Source organism: Manis javanica, chromosome 6 (assembly GCF_040802235.1).
Source record: "Manis javanica isolate MJ-LG chromosome 6, MJ_LKY, whole genome shotgun sequence".
In the NCBI taxonomy this organism is placed as follows: Eukaryota; Metazoa; Chordata; class Mammalia; order Pholidota; family Manidae; genus Manis; species Manis javanica.
This window is the reverse complement of record NC_133161.1, coordinates 606,958-621,790: the sequence shown is the minus strand read 5'-3', so window position 1 is coordinate 621,790 and position 14,833 is coordinate 606,958. Positions and strand designations below refer to the sequence as shown.

General features: G+C 57.2%; 1 protein-coding gene across 4 annotated transcripts in view; it reads right to left on the bottom strand.

Moving 5' to 3' along the window:
• The window catches only part of PTPRN2 (protein tyrosine phosphatase receptor type N2), a 695,060-nt gene that overhangs the window by 361,572 nt on the left and 318,655 nt on the right, over window positions 1-14,833 (bottom strand). For 3 of the 4 annotated variants that reach the window (XM_036999404.2, XM_036999402.2, XM_073238119.1), the window contains exon 10: window positions 9,824-9,910. The exons of the other annotated variant lie outside the window; for it this stretch is intronic. In XM_036999404.2, coding sequence (XP_036855299.2) covers window positions 9,824-9,910 — 87 coding nt within the window. The remainder of the gene's footprint in view (window positions 1-9,823; window positions 9,911-14,833) is intronic. 4 annotated transcript variants of the gene reach the window in all.

The following is a 14,833-nucleotide window of genomic DNA, read 5'->3' as shown; positions in this document are numbered from 1 at the left end:
GGCTGCCGCTGCGGGCCGAGCTGCACCCCAGAAAGGCCCTGGGCTGGCAGCTGGAGCTCAGCGACCGGGGGGTCAGCCGGTGCCCGTGGTCCCATAGGGACACAGGGAGGGCTGTGCGGGAACAGAGTGAGTTTGTGGGCAATAGGGGGGGTACCGGCAGCCACCGCCTTCCCCCTGGTTCTCCAAATATTTGGGGAAAACTGAGTAAGTCTCGCATGCACAACGCTGGCATAGAAAGGGGAATTTGAATCGGGGAATAAAACACAAAACGGATACCTAAAATACCTAAAACCTTGCAAGTCTCTGAAGAGCAAATATGACATCTAATATTGGAACTCATGGCGAGGAGGAAAATCTTTTTTTTGGAAAGCCACTTACTGATTAAAAAAATGAGAGTTTGTCATGCAGAGCACAATATACCAACTACAGACCTAAGAACCAGGGTGGAGATGGGAAAAAATCGTGGGGACCGCACACAGACGGACGCAGGGCACACGTTACTGGAAACACATGATACACTCTCATTATTCGTGGCAGTCCTGTTCACGAAGCCTACGTTTGCCTGCTTTAGTGGACACGGGACACTGCTCCTGGGGACACAGAGCCGGTCCCTACAAGCCCCGGCCGCCATGTTCCCAGCAAAGGGTCAGCACCCTCTTTATGTGCACTTCTGCTTAAAGACACCTTGCTCAGTGTGGGTCACTGCGTCCCTGACCCACACACCTTGCAGCACCCGAGCTAAGCTTGCTAACACACGTACCCCCTCAGCAAGGCACAGCCAAGCCTTCTTTCCCGTATGCTTGGGGCCACTTCAAACAGTGAAATCACCTACCAAAAGCACTAACATGTGGAAAATGTCGCAGCAGACAGACTGTGTTTACAGTGTGAGCTGAAACAAGAAGGTGGGGGGTCGCCTTGCTCAGCTGCAGCCGGGAGAGCGCGTGTGGGGAAACTCGAATGTCTCACCACGCTGCGTGTGTCGAGCAAGCACAGAAGTGCCCTGCGGACTGGCTTGCGGGCTGCAGGTAGACCTGCACACAGGGACCTCTGTGCCAGGCATGTCCACATACATCAGTGGCCTTGTTTTTGTCCCTTTTCTGATTTAACGTTGAGGAAAGAGCAGGCCCTGAGGCCCAAGGGCTGGTGACTCGCCCGTGGACTTGGCCATGTCCGCTGTGACTCCTGCACCTGTGTGGAGGGGGTGACAGCACGCGCCACGGAATGGTCTCTGGGTGGCGACAGTACAGGGTCTCCCCCTGAACCGATGCTGCTACCTCTGCTCACATCAGTGCAGTGGTCTGTCCCCCTCCCGAGCTCCCCTGACATTCCCCTAAGTCCTCACAGGGGTTCGTGGCGGCCCTGCAGTGAATACTGCTTTGTGCAGGAGACGCAGTCTTCCATCTGGAGCAAGCCAGCTGGTACAAGGGGGGAAGATGGCTCAGCCCTTGCCTGACCCTGTGGTTTCGCATGCGCCGCTGTGACCGGTCTACGAGGGGCCACCACGGGCAGGCCCCACGAAGGTCTCGGTGCCGGCACACCTCTGGAAGGCGCTTCTGCTCTGTGAACACATGCCACCTGAGTCGCTGTTGCTGTGCCACCATCGGCTTCCTGACAGTCAAGCCCACTGCCTGTGAGACACAAAGGAGTATCGAGAGGTGGGGCCTGTGCAGACATCAGTCCTTCCCCTTCTAGCAAGAGGGAGTCTCCGCAGACACGCTCAGCCTGGGAAGCCTCAGGGGTGGCCTTCTGTGGAGACTGTGTTAGGACGAACTACATGTCAACAGGAGCCAATTCCCAGTCAGGCCGGAAACGGTATGAACAGTTATCCTGAGATCTTGCAAAATTCAGTGATTTAAAAACTACCTTTAATCAATCTAAGCAAGCCTTACATGTGCACATAATGAGATTATTTCATCACCATAACTCCAGCAGTTGTTATCTCTGTCTTAAATATGCCAAATTGGTCCTGAGTATTTAAAAATGCAGTGTTTCTACTTGACATTTACCGTAGTGATAATCACTCATTCTCTGTTTCATAGTCACAGAACATGCTGATAAAGAACAGGCAGCTTCTAGCATTTTAACATTGATATATTGCGAGTTTTCCAGAATTTTCCAATTCTATCACTACGGCTTATGAAACAAACCAGAGGTGGGTCTAACAGATCTGCCTGAATGGTCAAATGAGGACTGCTTAGAAACCCCCTTTTATTCCTACTTTTGTTATTGAAATAATTTTAAAATACATACAAGGTTCTGCCTTTCTAATATCAATATACTAACATGAATCTTCTTAATAATCACGTATGTCAAGGTCATCTACTGAATATTAATTTTCATTTTGTGAAACTCTAATCATAGGAATTATTAGACATTGAGCTCAGCCTCTACTCAGACTATATTTCAGCTAAGAATGCGGAAGGCAAGCAATTCCCTGAGGAAAGATTGTTTTTCTAATATTTAAAAGCATTTCCAGAATGCAGACCACTGTGAAATTCCAGTCAGTTGAGGGAACGTCTTCATTTGGGTGATCCGGGTGTCGGTCTATGTGACAGTAGGTCAGGCATAACACAGGATTATTTGCATCGGGTCAACCTTTCATAAGGTCTATGATAAATATAACACACGACTACAGTTTTCTTCATAAACGTTGGCTAAAGAGCATTTAACTTTGTGCTCAGTTTAAATAAAGACAAGCCGCAGAAACTAGATTCCCTTGACTTTGGGGGGATAGAAAAAAAGCTGGCCAAACTGGATTTGGCAGTAAAAGATACTTTTAAAGTTAATCATTTAATAGTATGTTTTACAATTAAATGCTTTACAACATAAAAGTGAATTCTGCTCTTTTCAACTGATGCACTTTCTAGAAAGTTGTTCAGAAAACTTTAAAAATCTTTTGATAGAATATTTAATTAAATGTTTTTTAATAGCATGCTGGGCTCTGGCTTGACAGGCTGGCCTGCATTCTGTTTTATACCTGGATTTGGTGTGAAACCCATAACGTGGATGGATGGATGGATGGACAGACAGATGGACGGATGGACGGATGGATGGATGGACGGACGGACAGACAGACGGATGGACGGATGGATGGCAGATGGAAAGATGGATGGATAGTAGATGGATGGATGGCAGAGAATGGAGAGATGGGTGGGTGGACGGGTGGATGGACAGGGACACAGGCACATGCTCAGGGCCTCTGCACCAGAGCCTACTGATGACCTATTCATTCATTCACCATGGGCATCCCTATGTGCCCAACACTGTTCTAGGCCTGGAAGGCACTTCACTGAGTAATGTAGACCAGCTCCCTGCCCCAAAGGGCCCCGCCGACTCCCGCACAGATGAAGATGTGCCTCTTCTGGACCAAGGGATCATTATAAGAAACCAGAGTCTCCTGGGAGCCCAGATGCCGGACCACCCGGCTCCACACCATTTGCCACCACCTCCTTCATGCCATTACAGTCTAGACGCAGGGACCAAGCAGGCCACTCCGGCCAGTGCAAACCTACGGGCAGTGGAAGTGAGAGAAGCCGAACAACAGTGGCAACGGTGGAAGGCGGGGGTGCAGCCCGCTGCGGCCCTCCACTCCAGGTCCTTTGTGGGCTCCTCGCCCCTGGCAGCCTCAGCACCAGCCGTGTGATTCGCAGGGCCCCGCACAAAACGGAAAAGCAGTGTCCCCCACTGAAGAACTAAACATCAAGTCTCAGTACGGCGACCACAGAGCGCTGCCCTGGGGTGGGGGGTCCCCTGAGAGTGGGTCCTACTTCAGCACATGCCGCGCCCCGGCCACCCTCATTTTGCAGGTGGGGAAGGTGAGTGACTCAACGCTTCCGAGTCATGATGTCCGTCCTCCGTGGGGAAGGGCGTTCGGCCAGTGCCCTGAATGCCAGTGTCCCCAAGGAAGCACAGAAATGTACTTACATGAGAAGGGCTGTCTTCCAGGCAGGACTGCCACCCGTGAGCACAAGTAGCCCTCCCGGCTGTTCATCTTTAGTCCAAGGGGGGACCATGCCGATTTTGGCCCATCAGGACATTTCCTTAAAACCCTACATTTCAGGAAAACCTCGTGGAGTTGGCTCTAGACGACCGGTGGGACTTTGGTGATACTGAATGTGTACGTGGGATCCAGGAAAACCTCCTGAACAGCAGTGCCTTCTCCCCCTGCTCTCCTAAGCAGGCATCACCAAGAAAATCTTGAACCCAGGTGGGGCCACCTGTGGGCGCCAGAGCTGGGGGCAGGGCATGCACACAGTAGGCATACAGTCAGCTCCTACCAGGATTTCTTGAGGGTCTCTGGCTGTGAGTGTTGTCTGTTCACCACAAACAGAACCTCTGTCACTGTTAATGGGCACTGCCCTGCATGTACCCCAAATTATCCAGGACTTTGTCATCATTCAGGCTACAGAATAAGGCAGAGGGGTCACCCCAGTGAGTTAAGGGCCATTCTGACCTCTTTAACGTCTTCATTAGCCAGACAGACAAGGAGGCAAATGGTCACGATCCATCCCAAGAAGCTTTCCAGAAGGTTCCACAATCCCATGGATTCTCTCACACACATGAGGAGGTGTGGGGAGGTAGGCGAGGGTGTGGGGCCTGCAGAGGAGGGACCCTTACAGATGCGGCTGGGTTCGCGCACCCCCAAACCCACGCACAGGAGACCCTGATGAAAAGGGTCAGGGCTGTGACTTCCCACCGCTGCAGCTTCAGTGACTATCTTGAAACACAACAACACTGTATTTCATCAATTCACCAAATCACACAGATGGAGAACTAAACCGCTCTTGCATTGTGATAACACATAAGATCGATCACAGAATTAGGCTGTCCTCCAAAATGCCCTCAGCTGACCCCAGGCGGCTGATGTGGAGGCTCACAGCGGCTCCTGCAAGGAGCGTTGCCGCGGGCCCACCTCCGGCCCCTTCTTTTGTGTGTCGGCGCCGCGGCCCCGCCCACCTGGCTGAGTGCTGGGGAGAGCAGCCGGCATCAGTCAGCGCCCCTGAGGACAGCCGGGACTGGGTTATAAAACCATAACTGTGCCCGCCTGGTCTGGGGGTATAATTACATCAGCATGCTAATGCCGCTTTAATGGTCTCTAATGATGTAATAAGAAATAATGGGATTTACTTGACAGCTACATAACCATTAACAAAACATATTAAGCATAACTAGTACTTCCATAAAAATGCAGACAATCTCAGAGTGCGCGCTTGTGCGGTGGCCTCCTTCCTCTCCTGGAACAATGAACAGCCGTGGGCATGTGCTCTGAAATGCGCAGCCAAGTGCTGGCCGGCAGCCCCTCCCTGAGACCCCTAGGGCACGTCAGCCTGCCCAGGGGTGCCCATCCTCTGCGTGCACCAGCACTGTGCAGGAGCCCGGGGTGACGCACAGGGCACGTGTGCGCAGCTGGGGAGGGCAAAGATCCATACGTGCACTCACACAATCATTAAAGACCCGGGCCGCAGTACGGGTGACAATTGGCCAGGACTGGGGGCTTCTGAGAAGTCGGCTCCAGGAGGCCCAGCCGTGACTTGGCTTTGATGCGGGACGCGATGGACAGCAGGGTGGTCTGGGGAGGCCCAGTCAGTTCCAGCCAGTTTCAGGTGGTGCTGCCAGGCTTGGTTCCTAGGACGGAGAAGGTCCCTAGCTCAGGGCTGGGAAGCGCTCCCCGCAGCCGGCTTCACTGCCCACTGGCTCACGCTGGAGGACGGAGCCAGAGCAGGAGCCCCTGGAGGTCCAGGCAGGAGCTGGTGGGAGGGAGCCGGGTGGCCCCCCATCCCAGTCGACACCCCTCCTTCCCAACAGCCGCTCCCGTTGCCCTAGTGGATGAAGGTCCTGACCCCACGCTGAGACTCTGCAGGCCAGTGACACCACTGAGCGTGGGAGGGAGGGCTCAGATGGGGCGCGGCTGCAGAAGAGCTGTGGTGACGAGCGTTTCTCAGTCCTTGGGTTGAGGGCAAAACATGTTCCTTGACCTAGTAAACCAGTATCTCTTCTCTGTAGGTGAAGAGAAACCTCACACCTTCCTTCTGGTATGATAAGACTTTAAAACCTCCCTGCCAAGCTGAGCCAGGGGTTCAGGTGGGTCCTAGCCGGGGGTGATGGCGGAGCTGTGACATTCCCTGGGTCTCCGCAGCTGCTCCGGGAGCTCCTCCTGGTGGCACAGTCCTCACCTCCCAGGCTGAGGTCCACCAACCTTCTCACCATTCACTCCCTTGCCAGCTGCACGCACCCTGGCACCCCAGGCCCGTCTCCCAGCCAAGTCAGTGTCTCCTCCCAATGGGTGCAGGGTCGAGAAATTCCCCTCACTGCTGGGTGCCATCACTCGCTGTCATGCAGGCGTTTAACACCATCCAAGCCATGCCATCCAGTCTGGGTGCTCTGAGCCCTGAGCTCAGGGCCTGGCATGAAGCGCAGAGATGGCCCATCACATGTGGAGGTGGGGAGGCAGCTCAGGCCAGGAGGGGCTGGGGTAGGTGCTCCTCCGAAGGGGGGTCAGCACCACCAGGCCGGCCCGGCTCCCTCTGTGCTGCTCTTCAATGGCGTGTGACCTGGGACAAGAGGCCACGGGCACTGGCCTCGGTCAGCGGGACTGGCTCCCCAAGAGGCAGCCAGGTGCCCTCCCTGGGCCTGTGGTCATGGCTGAGTTTCTGAGTCTGACAGCCAAGCCCCTTTTGGGGGTTGTACACAGGGGCAGGCTGGCTGGCATGACCTCTGGCATGGAAAGGAAGGCAGCAGGACAAACGATGATTCTAAAGGACCCTCAGCGTCCCAGGTGAGGAGTCCCTCCCATGGGGCTTGCGAGAGGTTCAACTGGACACACACTCAAAGCCCTCTCAGTGGCGCTGCCCTTCTCACACCCACCGGGACGCAGCTTCTCCACGACTGAGCTCCAACTGGTGCGGGCTCACCACGCCCCCGCAGCCCTGCGGCTCGTGCCCCCTGCAGTTCCTTCTTCCCGCAGCGGGAGCTGTGCTCCCCCAGTGAAAGCACTCAGGCGGCTTCCCGGACTCGGAGGAAAGCCACGTTCCTCACAGGGATGCTCAGGCCCCAAGCTGCCCCTCCTGTCCCTTGGGGATGCGCCGTCCCTCCTGTTCACAAGCAGCCTGGCCACTGGCAGCGTCCTTGGTCCTACTGACCTCCGGCAGCCCACCCGCCTCCGGCCGGTGCCCATTTCCACGTGAAGTGAGGCTTCCTGACGCCTTCCAGCCATTTAGTGACTGTTTCTGCTGGAATGCAGTTCCCAGAGAGCAGGGACCTAGCCCGCCTGCCCCTGCCCGGTCCTGGCAGGTGCTCAGAGCGCATCTGTTGACAGAATGTGTCTCTGGACCGTGGCGCTCTCCGGGGCGGAGCCAGTGGGAACCCTCGCAACTGGAGAGGGGTGGCACGGATCTGGGGCAGCCTCAGGAGCTGCTGAAGCGAACGCAGATCCCTACTTGGACCAGGCGCAGCCCCAACTTCTGGCTCCTTCTTACTCGAAATGAAAGGTGATGAACTTTAAAATAATGGCAGCAGGAGAAAGAGCTTGGAAAGCTTCGCAGAGCTGTAAGATGCACAGGCAGTCACTGGAAGTCTTTCAGGACTGATGGCCCCATGGCCGGCAGAGACGAGGCAGGCGCCTAGCGTCGGCTCACTGGATGCCTGTGACACGCCTCCCATCCTTGACCTGCAAGGGCAGTGGGGATGCCAGGACCCCTGTAGCTGAGCAGTTCTGTCTCCTGGGACATCCCTGCACAGCAAGCACGGCCACACTGCTCCGGCGGCCCGTCCCCTGCTCACCTCCATCCTGCGCCTGGCACAGTGCTGGCCCCATTCTGTGAGGACACAGCCAGGCACGGACCAGAGCACAGCCCTCTTGTGATGTGACAGACACACGGGCCCCCCTGCTCAGGAGCTGGGAGGCATGGCCTGTGACTTGAGGATGGCACCTACGGTGACGGAGCTGAGAATAAGCCTCGGAGCACACCTGTGCAGGACTCTGCCACACCATGCTGCCCGGACACAGCCTGGGGTCCAGACACCACCAGGTGGGGGTCCCAGGACAATAGAGACCGAGCTGTGTGCATGTGCTCAGAGCACACATGTTGGGGACCGCACAGGCCTCCACGTCCCTCTGTGCCCTCTCCTCCTCTGCCCCAACCACAGGGGGCCTGTGTCCACCTTCAGGACTGTGGCGTCTGCGCTGCCCAGCAGGAGTCCAGCGGAGCCCACCAGGACGCACCCCAAGCCCTCACCCCTTCCAGAGGCCCTGGCTCCTGAACACCGCCATGGAGCGCCAAGCAGGAGGGGCCCGCCCTCCCGTGCACCAGTGGCCACGTTGGTGTCACAGGCCGGGAGTGTTCCCCTCGTGGGGGAGCAGCTGCTGCCCAGAGCCCCCCACAGGCCCCGTCCTCCCCTCAGGGCCCATGTGTGAAGAAGCCCGACAGGGCTGGGTGCCCCGCTGGGCCGCCTGTCTGTCCTGACGGTGGGAACAGGTCCACGGGGCCTGCCCCCTGCCCCTCAGGTCAGTCCGTCCTGTCCTGCCTCCCATGCATGCCCCATGGCCAGCTCACCCCAGGTCCCTCTCACCTCCTCCCTCCGGTCCCGTCTCAGCCCACATCTGACCGCCATCACCATGGGGCTTGCTGCTGTGCTCCGGAGTCCAGGATCCTTAGGCAGCCCTGTCTCCTCTCCGCCTGCTGGGCTCTCCTCACCTGATCTCACCAGGTGTGTGCGCCCAGGTGTGGGAACTCCCAGCAGCCCCCTCAGCCACTCTTCGCTGTCCGGGACTTACTCATTTCAAATGTTTGAGTGTGCCCTACACTCTGTGCTGGGCACGCACTTCCAGGATGCACCTCACCTCTCTGTGGGACGTGTGCGACGTGTCCTTCACCCCCTTCCTCTGGAAGTTTCCAGGCCACAGGCTGAGGTGCTTCCCACACGGGCCCCCACGCCGGCCACCTGTACACCCATACACACTTCCCAGTCAGAGGCAGGGCATGTGGGACATAGGGCCATGCCAACTGCCCCTCCAGCTCCAGGCAGGGCCACAGGAGCTGCTCCACAAACAGCTGCTTTGTGCAGGAGGAGAGCCCAGGGGCGTCTGTGGGCTGCAGCGGATGTGCCCAGTGAAGCCTTATCTCTCACCCTGGTTGCTCAGGCCACATGTGCCGACCTGTCCGCACGCTTTGGGAGCCGACCTGCGTGCTCAGACTCTGATTGGGACGCCCAGTCTGCGCACGTCCACACACACCCATTAGAGCCGCCCTTTCCAGGTACTCATGTGGCACCAGCTCTCCACAGAAACGGCGCCCCCTTACTGGGTACTTGCCACGTGCCTGCCCCCAAACCCAGTGTCACCAACTCTTTCTATGCCCCGTCCTCAGATGGCAAGAGGGCTGGCAGCACTCAGGCACCCCGCTTCCCACCCAGCACCCCACACATGCAGGGGGTTTTGCACGCTGCAGGCACGTGTACGTGCTGACATCTTCCACTGACACACCATCCCAAGGCTCTGACTCATCTGCAGGGGGCGCGGGGGAGGGAGAGGCACGCAGGCCTGGAACCTTCTAGGGCCTCCTGGGTGGATGGTCAGCGGGCTGAGAACCAGGACCTCTGTGGGCCCCAGTCTACCAGGAGATAATTCTTATAGTTAACTCAGGTTTCAACTGTGTTTAAATAACTTACCAAACCCCACAGGAGTCCTGTTTCCTTTCTTTCCTGAGCAGTTTCTCTGACATAATTAACAGGGACCCCAGGCACCCCGCTCTTTCCCTGGCCCACCAGCTCACGAACAGAAATACCGTGAGTGGGAACAAGCCCCGGGCCCACAGCTGGCACTCACTGGATGTCTGCGAAGTCTCTCATTGGCACAGCAAGGAGACGGGCAATGTCCTCCACCAGCTCCTTGCCCTGTCCCAGGCTCAGGGGGCTGCGGGGAGAGAGGGGACAGGGTCACCAGGTGGGACTCGCTGACGCGAGCAGAACGTCCTGACCCCCGGCCCACTAGCTGCACTCCCATCACATGGCCACCGTGCGCCTGGGGTGGCGGGACCAGGTGCTCCTCCAGGGAGATGCATCACCCGAATCTCCCGATAATAAGGCAGACAATGCCGTGCAAATGGAATTGCCGGGAAGAAATGGGCCCGTGAAGCAGCCACGGGCTCACTTCAGCCTTCAATAAAAATGTAATAAGAGGGCGGGCGGGGAGGGAAGGGCCCAAAGAGAGGGGGAGGGAGACACAGATGTTGAGAATCACACTCCAGGGCAGGCACATACGTACAAAGGAAACATGTGTTTCTAAATGGATTCATTTCTAAAATGAGTTCCGTGCCCGTGAGGGTAAAGAGCGGCCGGATCACAGTCCCTGGCAGGGCGCCAGAAAGGGGCACAGCGGTCCCGGGCTGCTGTGCAGCCTCGCACCCCCAACAAGCCCAGCTGCACATACGGAGATGCCCACGGGAGCCGTGTGTAATTCGGTTGCTGTTACCAAGCCCAAATCCCAGCACTTTGTTTTGTAAATCACATGTTGCCTGTGAAATCCCGTCAGCACCATTTCAGATCCCCAGTCATGCTGTTCAGGACACGTGGCCTGCAGCAGCACAAACATCCATATCCCTGTCCTAGCGTGGAAGTGGGCTCATGTGGACTGCTGACTGGCCACCGCCCCACAGCGAGCCTCCGGTGGGAGAAGGGCCCTCAGAACCGCGGAGGAGCCGGGCCGAGTGCGGCCCTGCCCAGTCTCCACCTCGCCTGTTACTCCGATGCCCCCTTGAGCCTGTGCCAGGTGAGAAACGAGTGGTCTGGCCCCGGCTGCAACCGAAGGGCCACCCTCCCTTTACTGTCCCACTTCCTGAGCAAGTGAGTGGCCCTCAGAGCCACAGTCCTTCCTCCACCAAGGGCAGGCGGGCCCCCAGACCTCTCCAAACACAGCTTTCCAGACCTTTCACATATTGAATAAGGTGCACACACGTGGCATGGAGGTGTGCCCGTCCGCCCCTCCCCCACCCTGCTAGAAAGCCCTAGACATGCTTCAGAGCTGGCAGCTTGCGCCCACCAGGAGACGGGTGGCTGGCTGGGGCAGGGCTCCGCCTGGAACCTCTGTGTCTTCATGGTCACTCACTGCCTGTCTGCCTGCAGCTGCAGGTCAGAGCTTGCTCTCCAGCAGCCAGCTGGGCGCCCCACGCACACCTGCCCCCAAATGCAGATGCACATCTACGGGGTCCTTGAGCCCTGACTGGGGCAGGCTGTGGCAGCACGAGCTGACTCAGCAATGGCCCCTGTACTGAACAGGTGCGTCCGGACATCGGGGAGCTCACTCATTAGAGGCCAGCTCTGGGCGTCTGTCAGGAAAGCAGCCCAGCCTCAGGAAGCCCGTGCCGGGACGTGTGACCCCGACATGAGAAGGGGCCGGGCTCTCTTGAGCCGATGGCAGGCGGGCGCCTGGGGCCAGTGGAAGCTGAGTCTGGGGAAGTGGGCCACCAGCAACAGCCACTACTGAGCAGTGAGAGGTCAGGAGTGACGCCCAGCTTGACGCTGAGCCCACTGAAAGGCACGCTGGCCTTGGTCTGAACCCATCTTTCTGTGCTTACTGGGAACATGTTCTGCCCACACAGGTGCTTGCTCACAGTTGAGGACTCTGTTGGCACGAGTCGGGGAGTGTTGTCCCAGGAGCCGAGGGGCTGGAAACACCGGCTCCCTGGCATCCACCCTCCCACCCCTGTGCTCCGGGAACAGAATCGACTGCTGCAGTCCTGGCTCTGCTGGGAGGATGCGCACAGGAGACCCAGGTGGCCCAGAGAGGGGTCACCGATGGCCAAGCACTCCCCAGGTGCGCGTGCACCTGCAAGCACACAGAGAGAAGTGCAGGCGGGCTCCTGCATGAGACATGGAGCACGTGCATGCACACACACGTGCTGCTGGGCTCACCGAGGCCAGCACTGGCCCTAAAACTCTGAAAGCTGTGGCGATGACCTCCACTCACAGCTGGACCCGACCTGGGCTGCCTGCTGCCTGGTCTGACTGCACTCCCCTCCCAGGGACACCTCAGCCTCCTCTGAACTCTCTGCCCCTTGTCTCAGCCCTGCTCCCACCAACCTGGGACCCTGCAGCCACAGGACCACCCTTCCTCCCCAAACCCGGTCATCGACGGGCCCACTGACCCTGACCTGTGAGCCGGCAAGGAGCCTCCCTTTTTCTAAAACTCTCTCTGCATTTTGATTCAAAACCACCCAGCTCACCACCTATTTCTAAGCATGGAGGGGAAGGGTCTCCAATCACACCATGTGTTTGAACCCAATCTCCCTCCACAAGCTGCGAGCGCAGTGAAGGCATGAGCCGCCCTTCACCCTCCCTGTGCCTCCAAAGCCTCCTGCCCCTGCTGCACATTGACCGGCCTCCCGACCCACACGTCTTGATTCCCAAGGGGGACAGGAGGCATGGGGCCCAGGGGTGCTATCGTGAACCCCAGTCCTCAGGACTGCCTCAGGGCCCTGCATTCCCTCACCCCACATACAGACAGCTAACATCCTTATCACAAGAGTACCTGAAACAGCCTTGGAGATAACGGTGAAGCCCCCAGCCCAGATATCTTCATGGACTGGCCTGCCTCACAAGCAAGACAATCCACCACCTGTGGAAAACGCGAAAGTTTCTGCGGCCGGGATTCTCACCTGGCCCTTGCCGGCCAGCTCACTACACACGTGTGGGCAGTATGTTGTTGTTGACTCTATATGAAGAGCCCCACTCAGTACTCTGGGCAACACAGTGGCACAGCTACAAGGCTGCAGGAGAGCAGAGCAGAGGCTGGAATGGTGGCAGTGCCGAGGACAGAGACTGAGACGGCTGTGCGGGCAGAGGGGCCCAGGGGCAGAGACCAGCTTGCTGCCTGCAGACTGGCTCTGAGCGGATGGGATTCTAGTGACTGACCTGCCACCGTGGGAATAAAGTTGGGTATAACCCTTTCACCCCAAAAACGTTCTACTGTCCTTTCTTTGGTCACACTGACTCCACAGTGACCTTGCGCGGGGCTGGAACCCACTGGCAGGACAGCACCCACCCCACAAGCTGCAGGACGAGCAGTCAGCTGCTTTTCCTGCCAGGCCACAGCACAGGGGTCACAGGCAGGGAGGGCAAGGCCGTGGCAGTGGCCCCAGGCCGCAGCCAGCCCCATGGGAGGGTGCCGACTGCCCTCAAAATGAGCATGCAGTCAGTTCCATTCTGTCTCCAAAATACATGGCCATCACCTGTCATTTCATGGTCTGACTGTCCTCAGAGCACAGTGGGAGCGAATCTCAGGAATCAATGGGCGGACGGCACGTGCATCGTCATGCATCTGCTTGTGACAGCTGTCACCCTGATTACCTGGACGCCCAGGCTGCCGCAGGGAGATGGATGTGAGCACTCCTGGTGGCCCAGGTCAGACCAGGGGGTGGCCAGAGGGGCCACACTACCTGGCGGCAGGAAAGATTTTCAGAAGCTAGATGGGTCCCTTCTCTGACGCATTTCCTCTTGAGGCACAGCAGCAGGCCAGCACCCCTGCTCAGTCTGAAGGATGCCCCAGGAGTCTGCTCAGTAACCAGATGGGACCTACTGACGTGCTCGCACCACCCCCTGGGTGGGGGCTCACAGGGGAACAGCAGCACCCTGATTCCACGAGAGCCTCACAATGCCACGTGCAGCCCTGTGGGTGTCCACGGGGCTCTAGATCATTGCGGGAATGAAAGACTTCAGAACATGAGAAAACTGACTCTGCTGGGTGCGGAAGGAGCCGTGGCGTGTGCCCTGCAAGGCGACTGGAAGGCCGTGAGGTCAGAGCGGTGAGGGCAGCGGCCCTGAAGGCTCTCCCCCTCGCGCCACCCTGCTCGGCCTCCATGCAGGTCCCCTCACCTAGTCCTCGTGACAGGCCTGCAGGAGGTACTTCATGGACCCCATTAGAGGAGTAGAAGCTGAGAGCAGAGAGATGAAATTCCCTGCCCGAGGTCATGCTAGAAGATTTCCAGAAGAAACACTCACCCTGCTCATTATTACGGGGTGATTGTCGTGATGGAGGACCCCAGAAATGTGGGGTGAGTCTGGGTGGTGCCCTACCTGCATCTCACCCTGGCTCACTGTCTCAGAAGCACCCCGTCTGCTTCTCACGAGCCACAGGAAACCAGGCTGGGAACCGGGCCCGGCTGTGGGGCCGGACACCTTGCCAACCAGACGTTCACACCTGCACTCTGCGTTCAGGGGCTGACCGTCGGCGCTTCTGCAGCTTCACGTCCTCATTTTGGACATTTACCTACTTGTTTGAAAATTCACCAGACGACTGATTACAAAGTGAAATCGGTCAACTTTGATACACTGTTTTGATGAAATGATATTCGAAACCAGCGGATAAAAGGAGGTTTTCATGGATTCACTGATTATTCTAGTTATCCCTAGCCATCATTACAACAACTAATGATGTTTATTCTACTTAATCTTGTAAGTTAGTTAAAGTTTTTGCTAACACACAATGCAGACGAAGGCGAATGATTGAGGCTGGTGGACCCAAGAAGATCCAAAACCCCAGCTTTGGTCAGCACCTCACTTTTCCCTGAGGAATCCCATAAAGTCCAACATTTTCAGAGTGTGAGGGAACGAGTCCAGGACAAGGTGAGCCACCGAGCTGAATTCTGACTGCTGAGCAGCCCTGGTGTTCCAGAGCACCTGCAGACTCACCTCAAGGTGCTTACGATCCTTAACTACTCTTATTAGTAAAGTAATCAGTTTATTGGTTAAAAACCACCAACTCTTCACAGGTAAAAAACAAATCAGCAGTAGGGGAGCCAAGATGGCGGCGTGAGTAGAGCAGTGGAAATCTCCTCCCAAA